General features: G+C 35.6%; 1 protein-coding gene across 2 annotated transcripts in view; it reads left to right on the top strand.

The window, feature by feature from the left end:
• VIRMA (vir like m6A methyltransferase associated) overlaps positions 1-23,997 on the top strand; it is a 57,807-nt gene that overhangs the window by 11,959 nt on the left and 21,851 nt on the right. For both annotated transcript variants that reach the window (XM_032858695.1, XM_032858694.1), the window contains exons 3-13: positions 2,190-2,276; positions 3,374-3,422; positions 4,963-5,131; positions 7,896-8,018; positions 8,799-9,071; positions 10,939-12,079; positions 15,673-16,164; positions 17,177-17,331; positions 19,946-20,028; positions 22,745-22,838; positions 22,976-23,520. In XM_032858695.1, coding sequence (XP_032714586.1) covers positions 2,190-2,276; positions 3,374-3,422; positions 4,963-5,131; positions 7,896-8,018; positions 8,799-9,071; positions 10,939-12,079; positions 15,673-16,164; positions 17,177-17,331; positions 19,946-20,028; positions 22,745-22,838; positions 22,976-23,520 — 3,211 coding nt within the window. The remainder of the gene's footprint in view (positions 1-2,189; positions 2,277-3,373; positions 3,423-4,962; positions 5,132-7,895; positions 8,019-8,798; positions 9,072-10,938; positions 12,080-15,672; positions 16,165-17,176; positions 17,332-19,945; positions 20,029-22,744; positions 22,839-22,975; positions 23,521-23,997) is intronic.

The following is a 23,997-nucleotide window of genomic DNA, read 5'->3' on the forward strand; positions in this document are numbered from 1 at the left end:
GCAGTATACTTTACAGTAGTCTTTTTTCTTACTATAAAACTCAGAAATGTGTGGGTAAAATTAAAATCCCTTTAATTCTTCTGTCCTGAGAAAATCATTACATTTGATGCATTGTGTTATTTAATGTATATGTGTGTTTATTTTGTTGTTATTTTTTGTAAATGTGGTATCTTACGTGAGGTTAGGTTTTAGAGTCAAGTTTTAAGATGAAAGTCTAGTGCAGTCAAATTACCATTGACTATTTTATTTTATTTTTATTTTTAAAAAAGATTTTTATTTATTTATTTGTTAGAGGGAGAGAGAGCACAAGCACATGCATAGAAGCAGGGAGAGAGGCAGGCAGAGGGAGAAGCAAGCTCCTTGATGTGGAGCTCAATCCCAAGATCCTAGGATCATGTCCTGAGCCAAAGGCAGACAATTAACCGACTGAGCCACCCAGGCGTCCCACCGTTGATTCTTTAAAACACCTTTTAGTCATTAGCACCTGAGTCTTTGGGGATTCAGAAGTAAAGAATTTGCATTTGAGCCCGTAGCATTTCAGGGTCTAGTTTGAAGAAGGATATGACTGAAAGGCTAGAGATGTTGAGTACATATATGGTTGAATTTGGGTAAGGTAAAATTATGCTACTCTGACCCACCTGTACATTATTTTGTGTATTTCTTTATTTTACTTAATTACATCAGGACTACTTCACATCATTAAATATTATTTGAAAATATGGTTTTTAATGATCGCATAATCTAAAGAATGACTGTACAGTAGGCCCCCTTATCCACCATTTCACTTTCCGGGTTTCAGTTACCTGAGGTCAACCACAGTCCTGAAGCAGATGATTCTCCTTCTGACACATGTCAGAAGGTCGGTAGTAGACTAATGCTAAGTCACAATGCCAATGTCACTCATCTCACTTCATCTCATCACATAGACATTTTGTCATCTCATATCATAAGAAGAAGAGTGAGTTCAGTACGATAAGATACTTCAAGAGAGACCACAGTCATGTAACTTATTACAGTATATTATTGTAATTGTTCTATTTTATTATTAGTTGTTAATCTGTTACTGTGCCTAATTATAAATTATATATATATATATATATATATATATATGAGAAAAAACATAGTGTATATAGGGTTCAGTACTGTCCATGGTTTCAGGCATCCAGTGGGTCTTGGAACATATTCCCTGTGGATAATGGGGTACTACTGTACTGTATTTGGCCAGTTTCCTTTGTGGGGATCACTAGGTGTTTTTTACTTTTCAAATTACAAGTAAGAGTGTTATGAGCATCCTCTTGAAAAAAATCTTTGTATAACAGTTTCCGTAGAAACACTTCCTAGAAAAAAGTATTTCTGGATCAGATGGTGTGAACATTTTCTCATTCTCCTGAATTTTATTGCCATATTGCCTTTTAGAACGATTGCACCTGTTTTTACTTCTATCAGTGCATGAGGGAACCTGTTTGATATACTCTGGGCACTATGCTTTTTACCATTTGGATTTCTTATAAATAAACAACAAAGTATGTGGTATTTAAAAATAAAGGTTTTCAGTTAAGTCTAAGGAATTTCAGCCAAGGGTGGAATATATCTCAAGTAAGATTTCATTCTAACACAAATTAAATAGGGTTTACTCTTAACTATATAAATCTGCAAAAGAATAAAAAAAATTTATGTAAATTTTTGCTATACAAATAGGAATTTATGCTTTAAATCACAATTTAGGGCTCTGATGCTAAAATTATTATAATCTTGTATTAATGTGGGTTAAGTTGAAATCAAATTGTAATTATATAACTTGAAGTTAGTTAACTCCTGATTATTTTTGCTAATGGAAGGGAGTCATGCTATAAAGAATTATAAAATTGTATGTGACAATTAATTAGCATTTACCTTTATAATACATTAAAATTTAAAAATATTTACATGTATTAGAATGGTCCAAGTAGCAGGCTAAAGATACTTAATTATTAAAACTTCACTTTCAGTAATATGCAAAGTGAAGTTGTCTACTTGAGAATTGGATATGAATAAAATTATAGAAAATATTATAATTAACTATATTTTTATGTAAATCGTAAGATATAATTCTAGAATTGCTTTTAAATTTGTACTTAATTTGTCTTTTGTTTTAATATAGGAACTTATTATTGGCAAAGGCTGATGTTTCAACTTTGTTTCATTCACAGGGAGACCTCTCCGCACACATTTCAATTAGACTTATTCTTTAACAATGTAAGCAAACCAAGTGCCCCAGTTTTCGATAGGTTGGGAAGGTATGTACCTACCAGGTAATCTCACCAGAAACGCAGGAGTTAGTAGGCAAACCTTTGTATTTTTTTAGATAAAAGAGAAGGATTTATTTGACCAGTTGACATTATTAAAGAAATGTCAACCTCCTAGGAAGATGCTGAGTTTCTTTACAAAATAAAAATTTTAAATGTGTGAAACATTAGCCATCTTTTGTTTGCTTTTTATTGGTATATACATTTCTTATACATACTAAATGATTTGATAATAACCTTCTAATTTGGAAAATAATTGCATTTAAATTTCTTTAGAAGAATTGTGTAAACACATTGAAAGCTAATAATTTGTGTCTTTCACATCACACGGCTACATAATTTAAAATTCCAGTCATATTTTGTAAAGTGGGAGAATGTTGTTAACAGAAAACCCCCATGTTGGATTACATGCTTGGTATTATTAGAACCAGTTGTTTTACTATCTGCAAAATAATTGACCATTAAATGAGTTTACTTAGAACTCATTTATAAAATAAAAAATTTAAAGGTGGTTTAAAAATGGAAAAATTTCTATCCCTTTCCAGGGATTAACAGTTTTTTAGATTTTACCTGTTATTTAATTGATCCTTCACTCAGTTATTATTAACTTCTATTGGTAATTTAACTTTTTAAAGAAAAAAAACAAAGGGAACCTAGATAATCTGAAGCAGCTAATTTTTAATATTATAGAATGTTTTTCTTATGTCAGTACCTACTTGGTAAAAATAGGTACTTTTCTCTATTTGGTCCCATTATACAATTTTGGAAGGCTATAAGGCTACTTTGGCTATATATTGGAATTACCTGGGGTGCATTTTTTTTTTTTTTTCTTTTAAACCTGGGATGCTTTAAAAAAAAAAGTATGGATACCTATGCCTGTCACAAACCAGTTAAGTTGGAATCTCTGGGGAGTTTGTTTTATACTAGATTAACTTTTGGGGGGTATAAATTAAACCTATACTTTGTGGTTTATTAAAACAATAATCTAGCATTTGGTTTTATTGAAACATAAAGGTTTAGAAAGACTTCTTCATGAACTGTGATATTCAGTGTTTGAGCCTATATATTTATTCCTACTCTTTTGGCAGCCTGGAATATGATGAGAATACTTCTATCATCTTTAGACCCAACTCAAAGGTAATTGCAGAAGTCAGTTTTCATCTTGTTCCTACTGTTTGTTTTCACTTTCATTGAAAGTTTTGGTCTAAATGAACCAGTGATGCAGAATATTGGCCTATTTGGTTCTAGTGCTGTGGGATAACATCATTTCTTGTCTGATTCTTCTTGTGTCTAGAAGCTATTTTAAAATGGAGCAAAGACAATGTAATGTTATTGTCTACCCATAAAGATCTTTCTTCCTCTAATTCTAATGTGGGTCAGGAAGAGGCCAGCATTTGTGATTTCCCTTCTTTCCTTTAGGTGAGCAAGTTAGGAGGATAACAGGAAGGTAAATTGTTATTAGACACCATTGTGCCTTAGGTTTCTTAACAAATACATATTTTATATCTCTTGCTTTCATATCAGAAGTATGCTTTATTTCTTGATATACAAAATGCCATTCTGGAAGCATCTAGAAGAGCTAAATCATGGGCAATCAGATATGTAAAATAATTGTGATCTCATATGGGGACTACTCAGCCTTTTTGGTTGTTTTTTGTTTTTTTTTTTTTTTTTTTTTTTGGGTGGGGAGGTGTTATTTAATCCTGTGCAGTCTGTTTATATTAAAAATTATCTTCCTTATCTCTTTATTTGTCTCCCAGTGGGGCTTCTGTTTAGAATCTGTTGATCCCTGGGCATTGTCTTTGAGCCTTTCTTCTGGCCCCGAGCTTTCCTTTACCTGTAGTTTGCTAGAGTTAGCAAGGAAAATAATAATTTCTTTCTTCCTTATTATGCCTTTAGAAGGGGCCCCAGTACTACTTATTACTTCATCTTTACTCCACATGGTAGAGTGGAAAGAACTCAGAACAGGGACTTTGGTTTCTAGTTCAGTTTCTTCTACTGACATTCTGATCTTCTTACCTGTGGATAATACTCACTATGGCTACCTGTAATAGTCATTGTGAGAATATGGCACTTAATGTAGATAAGTATTGAAAAACAAAAGAAAATATTGAGGATTGATGGCATTGATAAAGTCTTTGATCTTTTTAGGAGAAAGTTTCTTTGCAAAAACACTTTGTTTAATACTTCTGGTTACCCAGAAGTAATTTTTAAGTACAATGCAGGTATATAAAATACACCTGCGTGTTTAAGTTGGGCATGTGAAAAGAATGCTATAGAATTTTATGGACTTTATAATTCTTCAGACTGGGCACAATTTGTGCTTCTGTGCACTTCCGTGACTTCTTTAACTCTTGGGGTTTAATTTATTAATTGGCAGTAACTCCCACTTAATTTTGTTCTCATTTCTATTCTCATGATTGAGAATCTGGTTATGCTTTTTGAACAGAGTTGACATATGGTATCAGGGGAGATGAGTCTTGAGACAGGTTTATGTATAGCAAGTCTGGAGGGCCATATCAAAGCTATGCCTCTGGGTAAATTGCCACCAGTATTGATCTTTGCAGTTTCAGCATACTTTTAAAGACTTCAGTTTAACCACAAAGTAGTTTGAAATCAGTTTACTTTTGGCATATTAAAACATTAACTTGAAAGATACTTTCCTCCAACAAATTAGGTGAATACCGATGGTTTGGTGTTAAGAGGCTGGTATAATTGTCTGACACTGGCAATATATGGATCAGTGGATAGAGTGATAAGTCATGACAGAGATTCTCCACCTCCACCACCACCACCTCCGCCTCCTCCCCAGCCACAGCCAAGTTTGAAAAGGAATCCAAAACATGGTGAGAATTTTGAATTTGTCTTTGTCAGTGACACTTATGTTTCTTTATAGTAGGAAAAGGTAATTCAACTAGCTCTTTCACCCTTTGAACCTTCCTTAAAACTTGAGAAGATAGCATTGTCGGTCTCCCAGTTCTTTCCTATAGGAGTTTCTTTTTATGTTGAAGTGGTTACATTTTATTTTCTTCCTCTAGCTTCCTAGAATGCTTTTTGAATTAACCTGAGGTTTTTTAAAATTTAAGACATGTAAATGTAACCCAGTGGTTACTTGTGGTTTAATATCGAAATTATCATCAAAGGAATTAAGGAATAGGGAGTAAGTTTGGTATATATTCTTAGAATATTCGTCTTGATTTTTTTTTTTTTCTATTCATGCATTTTAGGTTTGGTTAGATGTCTAAATACAGATTTTTTTCCCCATTTTTGAGAACTTTTGCTCATTAACTGGAGACAAGAAAAATAACTCTATTAAATTTCAGTGGCTTTCCTTCTATAAAGCAGGCAGCTGGACTCCTGCATCTTTTCTTCTTATTCCACTATTATTCACCGTACGCTGTTGAAATAAGGAGATTCAAGAATACATTTTGAAATTATAATTGAGGTCACTAGGGGGGTGTCTTTTGCTTTACAATGAACATTTTATGAGCCAATAAAATGACCTCCTCTTAAGCATGATTTAATAGTGTGATATGAGCTCTTTGTCTCTGATAGTCACACACTGTATTTTCTTCTCCTTGCTTTTCTTTCTTAAAAATTTATTTATTTTAGAGAGGGGAGAGGTCAGAGAGAGGGAGAAAGAATTTTCTTTAAATTTAAATTCAGTTAATATATTATTGGTGTCTGAGGTAGAGGTCAGTGATTCATTAGTATTTATATAATACCCAGTGTTCATTACATTACGTGCCCTCTTTAATGCCTGTCACCTAGTTACCCCATCCTCCCACCTTCCTGTCCTCTAGCAACCCTCAATTTGTTTCCTATGATTAAGAGTCTCTTATGGTTTGTCTCAGAGGGAGAAAGAATCTTAAGCAGACTCTCCTGAGCACAGAATCCCATGAGGGCTCCATTCTATGACCCTGAGATCAGGACCTGAGCCAAAACTAAGAGTTGGTTGCTCAACTGACTTCACCACCCAGGCATCCCTTTCATCTCTTTTCTTAAATCTTACCTATTCGGTGAAGTTAATCTTTCTCTTTTCTTTTTTAAAGACTTAGCATTTATTTTAGAGAGAAAGAGAGTAAGAGCATGGGGCAGAGGGTGGGGTAGGGAGAAGGGCAGAGGGAGAGGGAGAGAGAGAATACCAAGCAAACTCCTGCTGAGAGCATGGAGCCTTCCTTACGACATGGGGCTTGTTCTCATGACCCATAAGAACATGACCTGAGTGGAAACCCAAGAGTCAGATGCTCAATCCACTGAGCCACCCAGATGCCCCATCACTTTTTCTTTTAAGCCTTCAGTTTTCTGTGCTCCTTTGTCTTTTTTTTTTTTTTTAACCAGACTTTGAGCTCCTTGTGGACTGAGAGTATGTTTTACTTGAGTTTGTGTTTCTAGTCTTTTCACATCTGTCTTAATCACAGTGCCTAACATATATAGTGGCTACTCAGAATTTTTGTTTAATTTACTGACTTGTTTTAAAATTGACACTTGTGGGGCTCCTGGGTGGCTCAGTGGGTTGAAGCCTCTGCCTTCGGCTCAGGTCATGATCCCAGGGTCCTGGGATCGAGCCCTACATTGGGCTCTCTGCTCAGCAGGGAGCCTGCTTTTCTCTTCCTCTCTCTCTGCCTACTTTTCTGCCTGCTTGTGATTTCTGCCTGTCAAATAAATAAATAAAATCTTTAAAAAAATAAAATTGACACTTGTTCTCATATATTTTCTGTATGTGAATGTAAAAGTGTTTTTAGTTTTTTATTTTGAAATAATTACAGATTCATAGGAGGTTGCAAAGAACTGCATGAGGAGGTCCTATGCAGTCTTTTCCCAGGTTCCCCCACAGATAACATCTTTTACAAGTGTAGAACAATATCAAAACAAAATTCTCTATATAGCTCATTCAGATTTCACCAATTGTGTGTGTGTGTGTGTGTGTGTGTGTGTGTGTAGCTGTATGCAGCTTTATGTTTTGTATAGCTTTTCATAACCACCACTACAATCAAGATACTTGATTGTACCATCAAATTATTCTGGTGTTATTCTTTAATAGCTGTCTGCATGCCACCCATCCCTAACCTTTGGCACTAATCTATTCTCTAACTCTGTAATTTTATTATTTCATGGATATTACATTAATGGAGTCATGCAGTAGGTATCTTTTTGAGATTGGCTTTTTCCAATCTGCATAATTTCTTTGAAGTTCATCCACTTTGTTGTGTGTGTCAATAGTTCATTCTTTTTTGTTGCTGAATAGTATTACATTAGTATGGATATATCAAAGTTTAACCACTGAAGAACACTTAAGTAGTTTCCAGTTTTTGACTTTTGCAAATGAAACTGTTATGAACAGCTTTTTGTGTACATCTTCCTGAGGAAAATAAGTCTTCATTTCTCTGGAATAATGCCCAAGAGTATATTTTAGTATGTGGGCAGTCAGAAATTCTAACTTTTGTAATATAAATTAATTAGTAAAATTTGTTAGATGTTGGGAAGGAAAAGTTTATCAGTAAATTCTGAAGATGAAAAATTCAAATGATTAACAGCATTTTTGTCATACATTCATTTCACTTTATTTTAATAATTTGAAAGTTCTTTTTCTGTCTCTACTAAAACTAGCTGATGGGGAGAAAGAAGATCAGTTTAATGGAAGCCCCCCAAGACCACAGCCAAGGGGACCAAGAACTCCTCCAGGACCACCTCCACCTGATGATGATGAAGATGATCCCATACCTTTGCCAGGTATGAATAAAATCAGTGCCCCGCCCCCCAGCCTTGATTAGTATTATAGTGCTTTTTGATTAAAGGAAAAAAGTAGATGTAGGTAATCAAATTGTAATGAATGCCCCCAACCCTTTTCCTGCGCAGTATTTCCTTATGTTTTTCTCTTGGCAGGTGAACTTATTTTAAAAATTGGTTCATTTATTTGAACCTGTACCAACATTGCTTTGAAAATAAAGTGCTAGGGGTGCCTGGGTGTCTCAGTGGGTTGAGGCCTCTGCCTTCAGCTCAGGTCATGATCCCAGGGTCCTGGGATCGAGCCCCGCATCGGACTCTCTGCTCAGCAGGGAGCCTGTTTCCTCCTCTCTCTCTGCCTGTCTCTCTGCCTACTTGTGATCTCTGTCAAATAAATAAATAAAAATATTAAAAAAAATAAAAAGAAAATAAAGTGCTGTAGTAATGTATACAGAAGAGTACCAGTTAAAAATAAGCAGTATGTATTGGAAGAGTTAATAACCTGTATAATTAATGGCTGAAAAGAAAAGGATTAGTTTCTAGTGTTAGAACATAAAATAGTGTACTTTATTAATTCTCACTGTATAAAATTAAGCAATACATACTCCTAATATTTTTAGAAGGAGGTAATTCTGCCACTTTTTAAAAAAGGGTATTTTTTTTAAAAAGGGTATATAGATGAGCTAAATCATCTAAAATGTCATTAAGTGGCTGCAGTATCCAGTCTGCTACCTCATATTATTTAAACCGTTAAAATAATCTGTCTCTTAAATCTCATTTTTTCAGTATCTGGTGATAAGGAAGAGGATGCTTCTCATAGAGAAGATTACTTTGAACCCATTTCTCCTGATCGGAATTCTGTTCCCCAGGAAGGGCAGTATTCTGATGAAGGAGAGGTAGAAGAAGAACAGCAAGAAGAAGGAGAAGATGATGAAGATGATGTGGATGTAGAGGAAGAAGAGGATGACGATGAGGATGATCGCCATACGGTAGACAGTATCCCCGAGGAAGAAGAAGATGATGAAGAGGAAGACGGTGAAGAGGATGAAGAAGGTGAAGGTGGGTTATATTTATTAGGACTTTTTGGTTTTAGGTACAAGGAATTAACTTGATGTAGCTTTGAGCAATGCAAGAGAATTTAGAGCAAAGGTAAATGGCTTTCAAGAAACTCAAAGGATAGAATGTAGCTGGGCCTCAAGACTTGACTATTTATGTTTTATGTTTCACTTCATTTTCTCTCTGACAGCTAACTGTCATTTCCCAGTTCACCCCACAGGTTTAATCTCCTCTTTTTAACCAACTAGCCTGAACTTTCTGGCTGTAGCTCAGTCTTATTTGCATTTTCCTGGGAGAAAGATTGTTTGACTTGCTAAAATATCTGTTGCCCCTTGGTACTATAAGTTTTGGCCAGGGAAGCAAGATCACATTGCAAATACCTGATGATTAGAGATTTAGTGGGCTGTTTTCAGAGTAGGGCGTGGTATTGTAAGCTGGATGGAATTCCTAAAGATATCTGCCACCTAGATATTGTAGCAAAATGCTACATTTTTAGAAGTTCAGGGGAAAAGAATCTCAACTATACAGGTTGTATGACAGCATGATGCAGTCCTTTGACTAGGCTTAATTTTTCCTTTTAAAGCAAAAAGTGAGAGATATTCAAGCCAATTGACTCTTACTTTCTCTAATAAATAGCATGTAATATTAAAGCATTTATGTAAAATGACATACCCCATATAGCAGTAGGGTGCTTGCCCATTGAAAAGCTTAATAGAAACTGCCTTGTTTTTTTCTAAAATAGTGAAGATGAGGGTGATTCTGCATGAAAGTAGATTTTGGTATCACAGGGGCCCTTTGCAGAATAGGAATAGTTAGGTTAGTGATACTTTTTTAGCTTCTCCCATTCCCAGATTAGCAAATAACATTTTTTATATTTATTGTATTTGACTGGCAAACAGTAGCTAGATTTCAGTCAGGCTGTTTTCTTAATCATTTTTGTAGAAATGTGAGACAAAGAGACTAGTTAATTTAGTTTTTAATAGAAGATATTTGGCCTATACCAGAGTTAGGCCTCTGTAAGCCCTTATCTTTTCAGATATGATGAGTATATGGCTAAGGCTAACTTGTTTTGAGCAAAAGAAGTCAAAAGATGGCCGATGCTGGAGGAATACTCTAGAAACATTTCCTTTTCTTACATAGACTGTTATTACTCATGCCAGTTTCCCCACAGCCAGGCAATAGCAATGTTAAAAAGTAAAACCAGGTTTTCTCTCTAATCTAATTTTTGTTTTTAATTAGAGAAAAAGGTTGCATCTGTATAATGATAAGAAAGCTTTGTTTTGGCCCAGCCAAGCATTTTAAGTGAACAACTTTTCCATAAAAATAAAATACAGACCTAGGAAACTGTGTGATAGGTAAACGAAGAGAAATAAAAATTCAGGAATATGAAATTAAAAACTTAAAATGTTTTCATTGAAAATATTTGGTTTGGTTTTGGCATTATTAGTTAAATTTAATAGTCTTTCCCATCAATTTTTTTTCCCATCAATTTTTTTCTTTAAGCATTTTTAAATGCTTAAAAATAGTCTCATGAGGGCAAGGTTAATTTCTTCCCTTTTGAAGAGGTATTTTTGTTACTTTATGATATTTCTAATTTTATTTCTGTGAGGAAAAGGTATCTGCAGCAGAGTCAGTTGTAAAGTTTAACAGATAGAAGACTTTGCTTATGAAGTTTCTCATTAATTATTTTATTAGAAATTACAGGATGTTGATAATTGTTGATAAGGTATTGGGGCAGAAATTAATTTTGTTGGAAAATCATTAATTTTTATATTTTTGCCATATTACTAAATAAAACATTTTTTGATTAGATTTTTGGCGTTATACAACAGTGATGTAATATTTAAATATCATTTGAACTGATTTTCAGGGGATGATGGTTATGAACAAATTTCCAGTGATGAAGATGGAATTGCTGACTTGGAACGTGAAACCTTTAAGTATCCGAATTTTGATGTTGAATACACTCCTGAAGACTTAGCTTCAGTTCCTCCTATGACATATGATCCATATGATAGGGAGCTTGTACCACTCTTATACTTCAGCTGTCCCTACAAGACTTCTTTTGAAATTGAAATCAGTAGAATGAAAGATCAAGGTCCAGATAAAGAAAATTCAGGGGCAGTGGAAGCTTCAGTGAAGTTAACTGAACTATTAGATTTGTATCAGGAAGATAGAGGTGCAAAATGGGTAACAGCTTTAGAAGAAATTCCAAGTTTAATAATAAAAGGATTAAGTTATTTGCAGTTGAAAAACACAAAACAAGACTCTCTTGGCCAGTTGGTCGACTGGACCATGCAAGCTTTAAATTTACAGGTAGCTCTTCGCCAGCCGATTGCCTTAAATGTCCGACAACTCAAAGCTGGGACCAAGTTAGTGTCCTCACTAGCAGAATGTGGGTCTCAAGGAGTCGTGGGATTGCTACAAGCAGGAGTAATCAATGGATTATTTGAGCTTCTGTTTGCTGATCATGTCTCATCTTCCCTTAAGTTAAATGCTTTTAAAGCTTTGGACAGTGTCATTAGTATGACGGAAGGAATGGAAGCTTTTTTAAGAGGTAGGCAGAATGAAAAAAGTGGCTATCAAAAACTCCTGGAGCTCATACTTTTAGATCAGACTGTGAGAGTTGTCACTGCTGGTTCGGCTATTCTTCAGAAGTGCCATTTCTATGAAATCCTGTCAGAGATTAAAAGACTTGGTGACCATTTAGCAGAGAAGACTTCATCTGTTCCTAACCACAGTGAACCTGATCATGACACAGATACTGGACTTGAGAGAACAAACCCAGAATATGAAAATGAGGTAGAGGCTTCAATGGATATGGATCTTTTGGAATCCTCAAATATAAGTGAAGGGGAAATAGAAAAGCTTATTAATCTCCTAGAAGAAGTTTTCCATTTAATGGAAACTGCACCTCACACAATGATCCAGCCACCTGTTAAATCTTTCCCAACAATGGCACGTATTACTGGACCTCCAGAAAGGGATGATCCATACCCTATTCTCTTTAGGTAAGACATTTTTGGTTTGGGAAAACACACTTCACAGATCACTGCAGGCAGTTTTATATGGTTGATTTTGTTTTTTTTTTTTAATTTGTAAGCAGTGCATATCTGTGTAAGGATATTCTGTATTTCAAAATAGATTGTAGTGAAATGAGAAGTATACTACTGTGGGAGAGCTATATTTTATTAGCACTTAAAGTAGTAAAAGCAATTTAAGCTAAAGATAGTGATCGTCAAAGTCAACAACACTGCTTGGATAAGCTTGTCTATGAGCAAGAATAAATGAGGAACTGTAGAGTTGTTTCTGGGAAGGTGGTGTGGTACAAGAGGATGGCCCAGGAAAGAGAGCTTTTCTGTGTGAACCTGTTTGTATTTTATCTCTCTTAACATTGCAAGTTAAACTTATATTTTACTAATTTAATTTTACAGACCTGGTTAAATATCTTTAAGTTTCAGTTACTACTTATTTATGATCTCTAACTCTGTTGTTGTTGTTTTAAGTGGGCCCTATGCTCATTGTGGGGCATGAACTCACAACCATGAGATCAAGAGTCGTATGCTCTACCAACTGAGCCAGCCAAATGCCCCTGTCTAACTCTATTTGTTGATAGAGTTTTGCCATTATTAAGATCAGTGCCCACAGTAGATTTTTAAATTTTGTTTTAATTTTTGATACTTTTTTTTTGCATTTTGCCTGTAAAATAATTTCCTAGCTAATGGGAAAAATGGCATTTTTAATATGTTATTCCTTATTTCTGTGATTGATTTTTGCCTTGATTTGGAGCATACTGCATTAACAGAAAATAGAGTGCTTGTTCATAAAATGTGTATCTATCCATTCCTGTTTTTAACTGAACTGTTAGATCTTGCCTTAGTTTGAGTTCTTCCAAGAACAAAAGATGATAATGCTAGAGAAAGGTCTCGTTGGAGATGACATCAAGAGTACAGGTGTGGGGGTTTGGTTTTGAACAGAAGAAAAGAAATCTTTTGTGTATACAAATATAGATACATTTGTAATATGGAGACAGTAAAGGAGCCAAGGCACTTTGCACTGATCACTTCATTTGAAGTAAGGTAAGAGGCAAGGCCAGACACTGAGGATAAATTAGGGTAGTGACTCCAAGGAGGGGAGTAATGCTTTCAGTCTCTGAAGGGTAACTGGTAATTAAAGGCTTATTAAGTATTATTTTCTCCTCTGTAACTGGAGAAGGTACATTCAGGTATCAGACTTGAAGAAGTAAAGGGCCTTGAATGCTGTGCTAAGGAATTTGGATTTTGTTTTTATTTATTTATTTTTATTTTATTTTTTATCTTTTTAAAAAACATTTTATTTATTTATTTATTTGCCAGAAAGAGAGGAGAACACAGGCAGGGTGAGTGTCAGGCAGAGGGAGAGGGAGATACAGGCTTCCTGCTGAGCAGGGAGCCCGATGTGGGGCTCGATCCCAGGACACCGGGATCATGACCTGAGACAAAGGCACTCAACCGACTGAGTCACTCAGGCACCCCTATTTTATTTTTTTAAAGATTTTACTTATTTCCGTAGAGAGAGAGAGAGAGAGAGAGTGCACAAGCAGGAGGAATGGCATGCAGAGGGAGAAGCAGACTCCCTGCTAGGCAAGGAACCTGATTGGGGACTTTATCCCAGGACCCTGAGATCATGACCTGAGCCGAAGGCAGACACTTAACTGATTGAGCCATCCATGCATCCCTGGATTTTGTTTTTAGAATATGGGAAGATCTTGACTATTTTGGAGTAGTAAATCTGATAGTATCAAAGTAGTATTCTAAGGTTACATGTTGTAAGATGTATTGCAGTGGAAAAGAAGTTGGAGTTATTAAGTCGATGAGCCAGCCTAGATTGTACTGTGTTAAGTACTTACCTAATATAGTAGCATTTATGGGGAATTGTGCTAATAGAGTTTGTGAAAGAGCAGTTACTAGGACTTGGCAAGTGGACCTAATAGCTAAGAGAGAGTGAGAAGGAACTAAAAATGTTTTGAGGTTTCTAGCTAGGGTAACTATTGGAACTGAGGTTTTATTGACAAACTGGTAAATTAGGAGGGGCAGTGAATTTTGAAAGGAGAAATAATTTTGGATTTTGGAAGGATTAGTTTGAAGTGATGATAAGGCTCTAATGCCCTTTGTGTAAGTCTCCAAGATTACTCTCAGGGTTTGCCAGTGGGACTCAAAGGACTCAGTACTGTACTCATAACTGTGGTTTTTTACAGCAAAAGGATACAAGGCACAATTAGCAAAGGAAAAGGGTCCATGGGGAGAAACCTGAGGAAACCAGTCAGAGACTCCCAGAGTCCTTTTCCAATGGAGTCACATAGGACCTGCTTAATTCCCCCAGCAAAGAATGTGTGTGAAATGTTGTATACTGAGGAAGCTTATTAGAATCTCAAATCCAAGCTTATTATTGGAGGATAGCCACATAGGCCCCCAATATCTACTGTGTAACAGAATTCCAGCCTCCCAGAAGGAAAGCAGGTATTCAGTATAAACCATATTGTTTGCATAAATAGTTTAGGCATAGTCAGCATTTTTATCTGTTGGGTGATGGGAATTCTCCTCAAATCCAAGTTCCCAGACACTAACCAAGGGCCTGTCTTGTAAGAAGGCGTTCTTAAGAATATAAGTAGTCTGAGGCCTGCAGTGTTAATTATTTTCTGAACACTCCACAAGGTGGTTAAAGATACTCTTTGAGCACAGTAGTCATGGGTTTTTGTCTTCTTGAGGGTTCTGTTTGCCTTCATAGGCAAGAAGTTACTGGGGGGTGTTTATTATTCTTAAATAGAAGCCTGAGTTTAAGGAGTAATATAAGAGGCAGTTACGTACTCTGTGATCCCCTATATAAGACATTCTGAAAAAGGCAAAATAGGAAGACAGTAAAAAGATCAGTGATTGCTGTGGTTGGGGGGAGGGAGAGGAACAAATGCGTGGAGCACGATATTTTTAGGACAGTGAAAATACTTTATATCAGTAGTATTTGTGTCTGTTTTGGGGTCTTGAGTAAGCTCACACTTTTTCTGCTAAGACTATGTATGCTAAAAAATGGTTCTTGGGTTTGATAAAAGTGCTGTGTATGGGAGTATTAATTCTTCAAATACTAAAAATTGATAATTTGAATATGTTTTCTCTAGAGGTACCAATTCAGATATACTGCCTATAGTAAATAAGAATAAACTATTTTTTATAGTATGTACTGTATTTTTCCTAGGTGCACTAATTCAAATATACTGGTGTACATGTGTAGAGTAGGACCATAGTGAAAAAGGAACATTTGGTAAGTCATCTGGAAAGAAGACCCAGAATTTGAAGTCATGGTTGCTTCTAGAAAGAGAAGACTTGTTAACGGTTATATGTCAAATATCTGTTGAATGTTAGCTAGAAAAAAGCCTCACATAACTTTTACTTTTACTTAACCCAGTGGAAAGAAGACTTGTTGCCACATTATGTTTTTAGTTAAAGTAGTATATTGCTAAGGGTAAGGATTATGGCCAATAAAATTTTTACACCTCTCCTGTCTAATGAATACTGAGTAAATGAAGAATGTTTTTCACTGATGTCACACATATTAATTAATTTTTCTACAGGTATCTTCATAGTCATCACTTCTTGGAGTTGGTTACCTTGCTTCTGTCAATTCCAGTGACAAGTGCCCACCCTGGTGTACTGCAGGCCACAAAAGATGTTTTAAAGTTTCTTGCACAGTCACAGAAGGGTCTTCTTTTTTTTATGTCGGAATATGAAGCCACAAATTTGTTGATCCGAGCTCTGTGTCACCTTTATGATCAAGATGAAGAGGAGGGTCTTCAATCTGATGGTGTTATTGACGATGCATTTGCCTTGTGGCTACAGGACTCAACACAGACATTACAGTGTATTACAGAACTGTTCAGCCATTTTCAGCGTTGCACAGCCAGTGAAGAAACGGACCATTCAGATCTCCTGGGAACCCTTCACAATCTTTATTTGATTACTTTTAATCCTGTGGGAAGATCAGCTGTTGGCCATGTTTTCAGTCTTGAGAAAAATCTCCAAAGTCTTATTACTCTGATGGAGTACTATTCCAAAGAAGCCTTAGGGTAATTTTCTTTTTACTCCTTAAATTTTCTTTCATACTGGAAAACTGTATCAGTAAAGGGCTAGTTTCTTAAAAGATGCTGCTTTGAAAGTAAAAATTATTACAATTATTTTTTTGACATAATACATAATTTGTTAATTAAGGATTAGAATGATAGAAATTTGTAAAATATATGATATGCCTGTAAAGCAACAAAATGGATCTTTTAGCAGCTTCTTGCAGTTTCCCCTGGATGTTGACTAGATTACAACTGTAGAACCCTTGCTAATCTGTGTGTAGAGGAATCCTAAGGCACCATAATAATATATTTGCAGAGTAATGAGGACTATCTTGCTGTCTTGAATTTTCCCTCATGTTTAAACTATGGTGCTCTGGTTTCAGAAGTACTTGGACTAAATGGGGGCAGGGGATTTAGAATGCCTAGTTTTTAATAGCTGCCCGGTAGTGCAGAGGGTTGATGTTTAGTGTCTGAGGAGATAAACGTGCTCTTCCTGGCTCATGTCATACAAAGCAGTGACATCCAGGTAACTGGCCTCACAATAGGGTCTTGATATGACTCCTTGAGTGACAGGTCTTTTGGGGAAACTATGAAAGGCAGTGGCTTCCATACATACCTCTACCTCAGCAGTTTTAAGGTAGAAGACAGTGATGATGGCAGTAGTTTGATTCATGACACTTATTCCTATTTATCAAGAGTGAACAAAATTTTAAAGGAGACCATTGAAGTATACTTCCGAATCTTTCATTGCTAATGAAGTATACCTGTTTAATATTTCATTTTTCTTCTGATCTTAAAAGAATTTCACTTTCCATTGTGATGCCTATGCTTCATTTATATACTATTAAGTAGTGTTTTCAAGTGAATTGGAAGTGTTTCTGGTCTTCAGGGAGTTAGTCATGTTTTATTGTAAAATTCCTTGGTCTCTTTAAAGCCGAATAGAAAAAAATGTTTAAAAATTGTTCCTGGAAAAATTGTTTCATACCAAAAACTTTAAAACCTTATTTTGTTTCAGTGATTCCAAGTCTAAGAAGTCAGTAGCTTATAATTATGCATGCATACTTATTTTGGTGGTGGTTCAGTCTTCCAGTGATGTCCAAATGCTAGAACAGCATGCAGCATCTCTCTTGAAGCTTTGTAAAGCAGATGAAAATAATGCTAAATTACAAGGTATGGTACTTGAAGTTATTTAAGCATTTATGATATGTGAAGGGAAAAAGCCTTTGAACATAAAAATTCTGAATACAATTTAGAAATCCATTTGTCATTGATTAACATATATATGCTGTCCTCAAAAGTGAAGGATAATGAATATGAACATTATTTTCTAAAGTGTATAAATATAAATCTATGTTGAATGAATTTTATGGCAAACCCTATATTAGTAGTCAGGAAGAATTGAAGGTATCTAATCACAGTTTTTTAAATTTTGTTTTGGTTTCTTTCTAACCTTACTAAGTAAAAAATTTGATAACATTGAGTGAATATTGTAAATAGTGTGTGGACTTTTTTCTTTTCTTTTTTTTATTTTTCTGGGAGAGCCTGTAAGTGGGGAGGGGTGGTGGGGGAGAGACAGAAGAAGAGGGAGAGAATCTTTTTATTTTTTTATTTTTTATTTATTTATTTGACAGAGATCACAAGTAGGCAGAGAGGCAGGCAGAGAGAGAGGAAGGGAAGCAGGCTCCCCACTGAGCAGAGAGCCTGATGTGGGGCTCGATCCAAGGACCCTGGGATCATGACCTGAGCCGAAGGGAGAGGCTTTAACCCACTGAGCCACCCAGGCGCCCCAAGGGAAAGAATCTTGAGCAGAGTCCCGCTAAGTGCAGAGCTGGAGGGGGAGGCTCGATTTCATATCCCTGAGATCCTGACTGAGCCAAGATCAAGAGTTGAATGCTTAACCAACTAAGCCACTCAGGTGCCCCTGACTTTTTTCTTTTTAATCTTAGATTTTATGTATGATACCACCAGTAAAAGTATGAGTTAAACTCAACCTCTCATGAAGGAAATAGGTTTTTTTCCCTGTAGTGTGCCTTTATAAAAGGAGGGCACACAGCATCTTCAAAGATATCAATTCTTTACTACTTATTCTGGGTGATGGGTACACATAATTGTTTTATTATTTTTCTTGTATCCTTCAGTGGGGCAATATATGCTGTATATATGAAAGAGTTAATTTAAAAACACACTTGAAAAATACTCATATATACATAGTTGTAATAATCCTCATGGAGAACTGTAGAACCGAGGAGAGACATGACTATTATATTTCAGTTTCCTTTAGTTATTCCTGAAAAGTGTCAGGAACTGGCATATCACTTTTTTTTTTTTTTTTAAGATTTTATTTATTTGACAGCTAGAGACACAGCGAGAGAGGGAACACAAGCAGGGAGAGTGGGAGAGGAAGAAGCAGGCTTCCCGCCAAACAGGGAGCCTGATGCGGGGCTCTATCCCAGGACCCTGGGATCATGACCTGAGCTGAAGGCACCCAGGTGCCCAAGGCATATCACTTTTTAAAAATTTTTTTTTATTTTAAGACTTTATTTATTTATTTATTTGAGAGTGAGAGAAAGCATGAGAGAGGAGAAGGTCAGAGGGAGAAGCAGATTCCCCGCAGAGCTGGGAGCCTGATGTGGGACTCAGTCCTGGGACTCCAAAATCATGATCTGAGCCGAAGGCAGTGGCTTAACCGACTGAGCTACCCAGGCGCCCAGCATATCACTTTTTTACATTAGAATGCTTTTCTTAAAATAGTTTTGGTAATAAAGTATGGGTGTTATACCATAGCTTCTAGGAGAGTTTTTTTTTCCTATGTTATTCCACTCAGTTTTCTTTTTTTAAAATATAGTTGACACACAATGTACATTAGTTTCAGTCGTACAGCATAGGGATTCCACAGCTCTTTCTGAATGACATAATGATTCCACAATTATATATAGTTATGCTGTGCTCACCTACGTACAGCTACCATGTCACCATACAGTGCTGTTATACCATTGACTATATTCCCTATGCTGTACCTTTCATCCCCGTGACTTACTCATTCCGTAACTGGAAACCTTTACCTCCTACTCGCCTTCACCCATTTTGCTCATCCTTCCATACCCCTCCCCTCTGGCAACCACCAGTTCTCTATATATTTATGAATCTGCTTTTTTTGATTGTTCATTTTTTTCTAGTAGAGTTTTGAATTCAGTTGTGGTAAATGGTATATTTCATTTGTGATTGTTTTCTAAGCAAAGTTTGTTATTTTGGGATGATAGTGATTACTTTTAATTTTATAAAGGTAAATTGGGAAATTGGCAAAATTTAAAATTCCTGCTAAGAGAAATATCACTCAGCCAACCTCCCTCTCATGGGACTGATCCTGTTAGAAATTAATACATTTTGTCCATGGTTTTTTGAGGGTGTGGGAAGTGGCGGCGGCATTAGGTAAATAAACACTATTTTAGTATGTCAGTTTATAAGTAGTCAGTTTTATACACTTTTTTTAATGTTTAAGTTGATGGTCCTGTTTAAGCATGAAAACACTTAAGTTTTTAGAAACCAAGTAACTAAGAATGGTCACTTCTTATTTCTAAGCCTGTAATGAAAGGTAGCCCATTTACATTTCACGTTAAGGCTTGTTTAGAGAATTAGACATAAGTTTATCCCTGTATGAAGTTTAGGTTATTGAAATCAATATGAATCTGATAATGTTCTTTGGAAAAGAATACCTTTACTTCCTTTGTTATAAAGACTTTTTATTTTAAAATATTATATTATGAATGACGTTTTTGTTTTTAAGAACTTGGCAAGTGGCTTGAACCTCTGAAAAACCTTAGATTTGAAATTAACTGCATCCCAAACCTAATTGAATATGTTAAACAGGTAAGTAAAACCTAAAAGTGCCTTGATTTTTTTTTTTTTAAGACAATTTTTTTTATTTTAGAGAGCCTACACACATGAGCAAGAGGAGAGGAGAGAGAGAGAAGCAGACTCCCCACTGCATGGGGAGTGTGGTGTAGGGCTCCATATCACAAACCTGAGGTCATGACCTGTGCTGAAACCAAGTCAGATACTTAAACAAATGAGCCACCCAGGCATCCCTAAAAGTGCCTTCATTTTATGGAACTGTGTGGCTCCAAATACAGTAATATTGCATTAAATCATTTATGTAGATAATGCAGTAATTTTTAAGTATACTTGATTGATTTGCTAGACTTTGTGGTACAGATTGGTATGTGTGGTGGAGTGTATGTGTGAATACACGTGCATACAACCCTGTGTACTCTACTGCTTTCGCTACCAGATCTGTCCTATTTTTTTTCTCAAATTGGAGTAATAACAACTGCCATTTTGATGATCTTTACAACAGCCTTTTAAAGTTAAATGCTTTGATAATTTGACGTATAATTGTATCAGTTAAACCCTAGTGAAAAAGAACTTCCTTCAGAATTTAGGTGAAAATCAACAAGAGTCAATTTTAGATAATTACAGTGGGAGCCAGTTCTAAATTTTTTTGTTGTTTTTTTAAAAGATTTTATTTATTTAACAGAGAGCATAAGCCGGGGGAGTGCAGGCAGAGGGAGAAGGAGAAGCAGGCTCCCCTGCAGAACAGGGAGCCCGATGTGGGGCTCGATCCCAGGACCTGGGATCATGACCTGAACTGAAGACAGTCTCTTAACCAACTGAGCCAGCCAGATGCCCCCTAGTTCTAAATTTGTTAATTTGGGATGGTCACATCTACAAATAGTCATAAAAATTGAAAACCCTGTATCATAATAGTACATTTGAAAAATTCATATACAATTCAAGTAATTAGTAATTTAAAAATTCATCAAAACTGTTGCATTGTTAATTAGTTTTAAAAGTTAGTGTAGCATAGGAAGAAGGACTAAAGGTGGTTATAGGTGCATAAAAAATTTTAAGCTAGAGAGATAGAATTGGACCTTGAATTATTTCCTCTTTAATTTAACAGATGAGCTGTGTGTATTTGTGTGTGTGTGTGTGTGTGTGTGTGTGTGCGTGCGTGTACCACATCTTGGTTTTGGAGTTGAAATGTGTATTATTAAAATAGCGACCAAGTACTTTTTGGGTTTATGTGCTTTAGATTTTTCTTTACTGACTTGTCAGCCCTTATCTTCTCTTTTTACTCATCTTTCCTAAGAGTACTTTTACCTCCTGTGGTGCCATTATTCTTCTGTGTTGCTGTGTTGCCTCAGATGTCATCTAGAGCTTCTCATATATTCATCTTTTATTTGGCAGAAGTACACTAGATCCTGTAAATTTAGATGGTCATATGTTCAGGGTACTTGTGCATGGTCAGAAGAATGTGTAAGGTGTCCAATAAAGATTATATGCTTGGGTAAAAGTTTTTAACCAATAAAAAATTTAGCTCCCAAAATTTAAATTACATGCTGTAATTGAAGAACTTTGATTTTTATGTAAATGCTTATCCATTAATTATAGTTAATAATAAGTGATTCTCATTCTAAGATATACCAAAAATAGTTGATCTGAGATTGAAACTTCTCACTGTGCTCCATGCTGCTTTATGTAACTTGTGGAATTGTGGAAAGACAGCAAGGAAGAAATTAGAAAAAATGTATAGGGGAAAGGAATTTTCTTATTTTTCTTTTTAAGTTTCTCCTCTGGCGGTTAGGAACTGTAATAGTAACATTTAAAAATGTTCTTTATTTCTTTTTTTTTTTTCCTAAGTATTTTATTTGTTTATTTGAGAGAGAGAGAGGGTGGGGGAGAACATAGAGGAAGAGTGAGAAGGAGAAGCAGACTCCCCACTGAGCAGAGAGCCTGATGTGGGACTTGATCCCGGGACCCTGATCTGAGCCCAAGGCAGATGCTTAACCAACTGGCCACCCAGGCACCCCTAAAATGTTACTCCTTCAGAATTTTTTCAAAACCATCTGTACCGCTCTGTGGAAACTACAAAAACAAAGAAACTTAAACAACTATTTCTTGTCAGGAAATGTAGCATGGGCAGGTGCTAAGGACATAGGCAACTGTATTTCTTTTTCCTTTAACCATGCCCTAACTGGTCATCACAACTAGATTCCTGTTGTGGCGGTACTTGTGGTATCTGCATTCGAGTGCGTGTTACGTACGTAGTGCTAAAACATTCCCTGTTGCCTCCTCAGTTTTAAAGAGGTTTTGTACCCACAGGGCTTTGTAAAATCAGTCATTGCTTCATTTTTTGGGGGGAGGGTATCTAGAAAGTATATGAAAAAGAACTATTTTAAATTCTTTTTTTTTTTAATTTTTATTTTTAAATTTTAAAATAAACATCTATTTTAAATTCTTAATACAGGGAGTCTCATTCATTTTTGTACTCCTTCATTTGTTACTTTCATTTTAATCTGTACTTTTTAATACACTTGAACTTTGCAATTATTAATTTTATAAAATAACCTTTATAAAAACTTCATTAGCTTTATTCATGTTTTAAATTTATTTGGGAAACTTAAAATGGTGTAAGTGCTTAACATGAAACTCATATTTTTAGTTAATGCCTTCTTGGGAATTTTTTTCTTGATTCATATCCAAGCATCAAGAAATTAAACTTTTCTGTTCATTTTTATTTTTAAAGAATATTGATAATTTGATGACCCCGGAAGGAGTTGGCCTTACCACTGCCTTGCGTGTTCTCTGTAATGTGGCATGTCCGCCACCTCCTGTTGAAGGTAATATGGCTATTATACTTTAAAAACTATTTTTAAAGTTTAGTGTAACTGCTGTTTATTAAATAAAATATTCAAAAATCTTAACTAATTATTAACATGTAAGTAATTAGTTTTTTCTCCCCTTATCCTATATAAAGGTCAACAGAAAGACCTGAAATGGAATCTTGCCGTTATTCAGCTTTTTTCTGCTGAAGGAATGGACACCTTTATTCGGGTTCTACAAAAATTGAACAGTATTCTGACTCAGCCTTGGAGGCTCCATGTCAACATGGGGACTACCCTTCACAGAGTTACTACTATTTCAATGGCTCGCTGCACGCTCACTCTTCTTAAAACTATGTTAACGGAGCTCCTGAGAGGTGGATCCTTTGAGTTTAAGGACATGCGTGTTCCTTCAGCACTTGTGACTTTACACATGCTCCTGTGCTCTATCCCTCTCTCAGGTCGTTTGGATAGCGATGAACAGAAAATTCAAAATGATATCATTGATATCTTACTGACTTTTACACAAGGAGTTAATGAAAAACTCACAATCTCAGAAGAGACTCTGGCCAATAATACTTGGTCTTTAATGTTAAAAGAAGTTCTTTCTTCAATCTTGAAGGTTCCTGAAGGATTTTTTTCTGGACTCATACTACTTTCAGAGCTGCTGCCTCTACCATTGCCCATGCAAACAACTCAGGTATCACTTCCATATAACATGCATCTTATAAATGACTGCAGTAACACTTTTAAAAAAGCCGATGATTTTGTTATTAAAAAAAAAAACAAAAAACAACAACTCACAACCCTCATCCCCTTCCCCTAAAAAAGACATAAAATAACTGGATGAGGGTGAGATAAAACTGAAGCAAGTTGGTCATTAAAGAAATATGGGGGCAACATTTTGAATAAATTTTTGTTAATGTGAATTTTATTATGCTGTTCTGTATACTTGTACTTTTGTTATTTTTAAATCCTTTTTTTCCCTTTATCATGTGTTAGAATTTGCCATTAACTAAGTTGGTTCACCAATGGACTCTGCACTACTGACTGCTAACCTGAGAACAATAAGATTTTCTAGATGCATTGAATTCAAGCAAATGTTTAATTGTATAATAGAAGAATGTTTTAAGCATGTAGTAAAGATGTTCTTTTCATAACAGTTCTTCCTGAACAG

Source organism: Lontra canadensis, unplaced genomic scaffold, assembly GCF_010015895.1.
Source record: "Lontra canadensis isolate GAN:19392208 unplaced genomic scaffold, GSC_riverotter_1.0 scaffold15, whole genome shotgun sequence".
NCBI lineage: Eukaryota > Metazoa > Chordata > Mammalia > Carnivora > Mustelidae > Lontra > Lontra canadensis.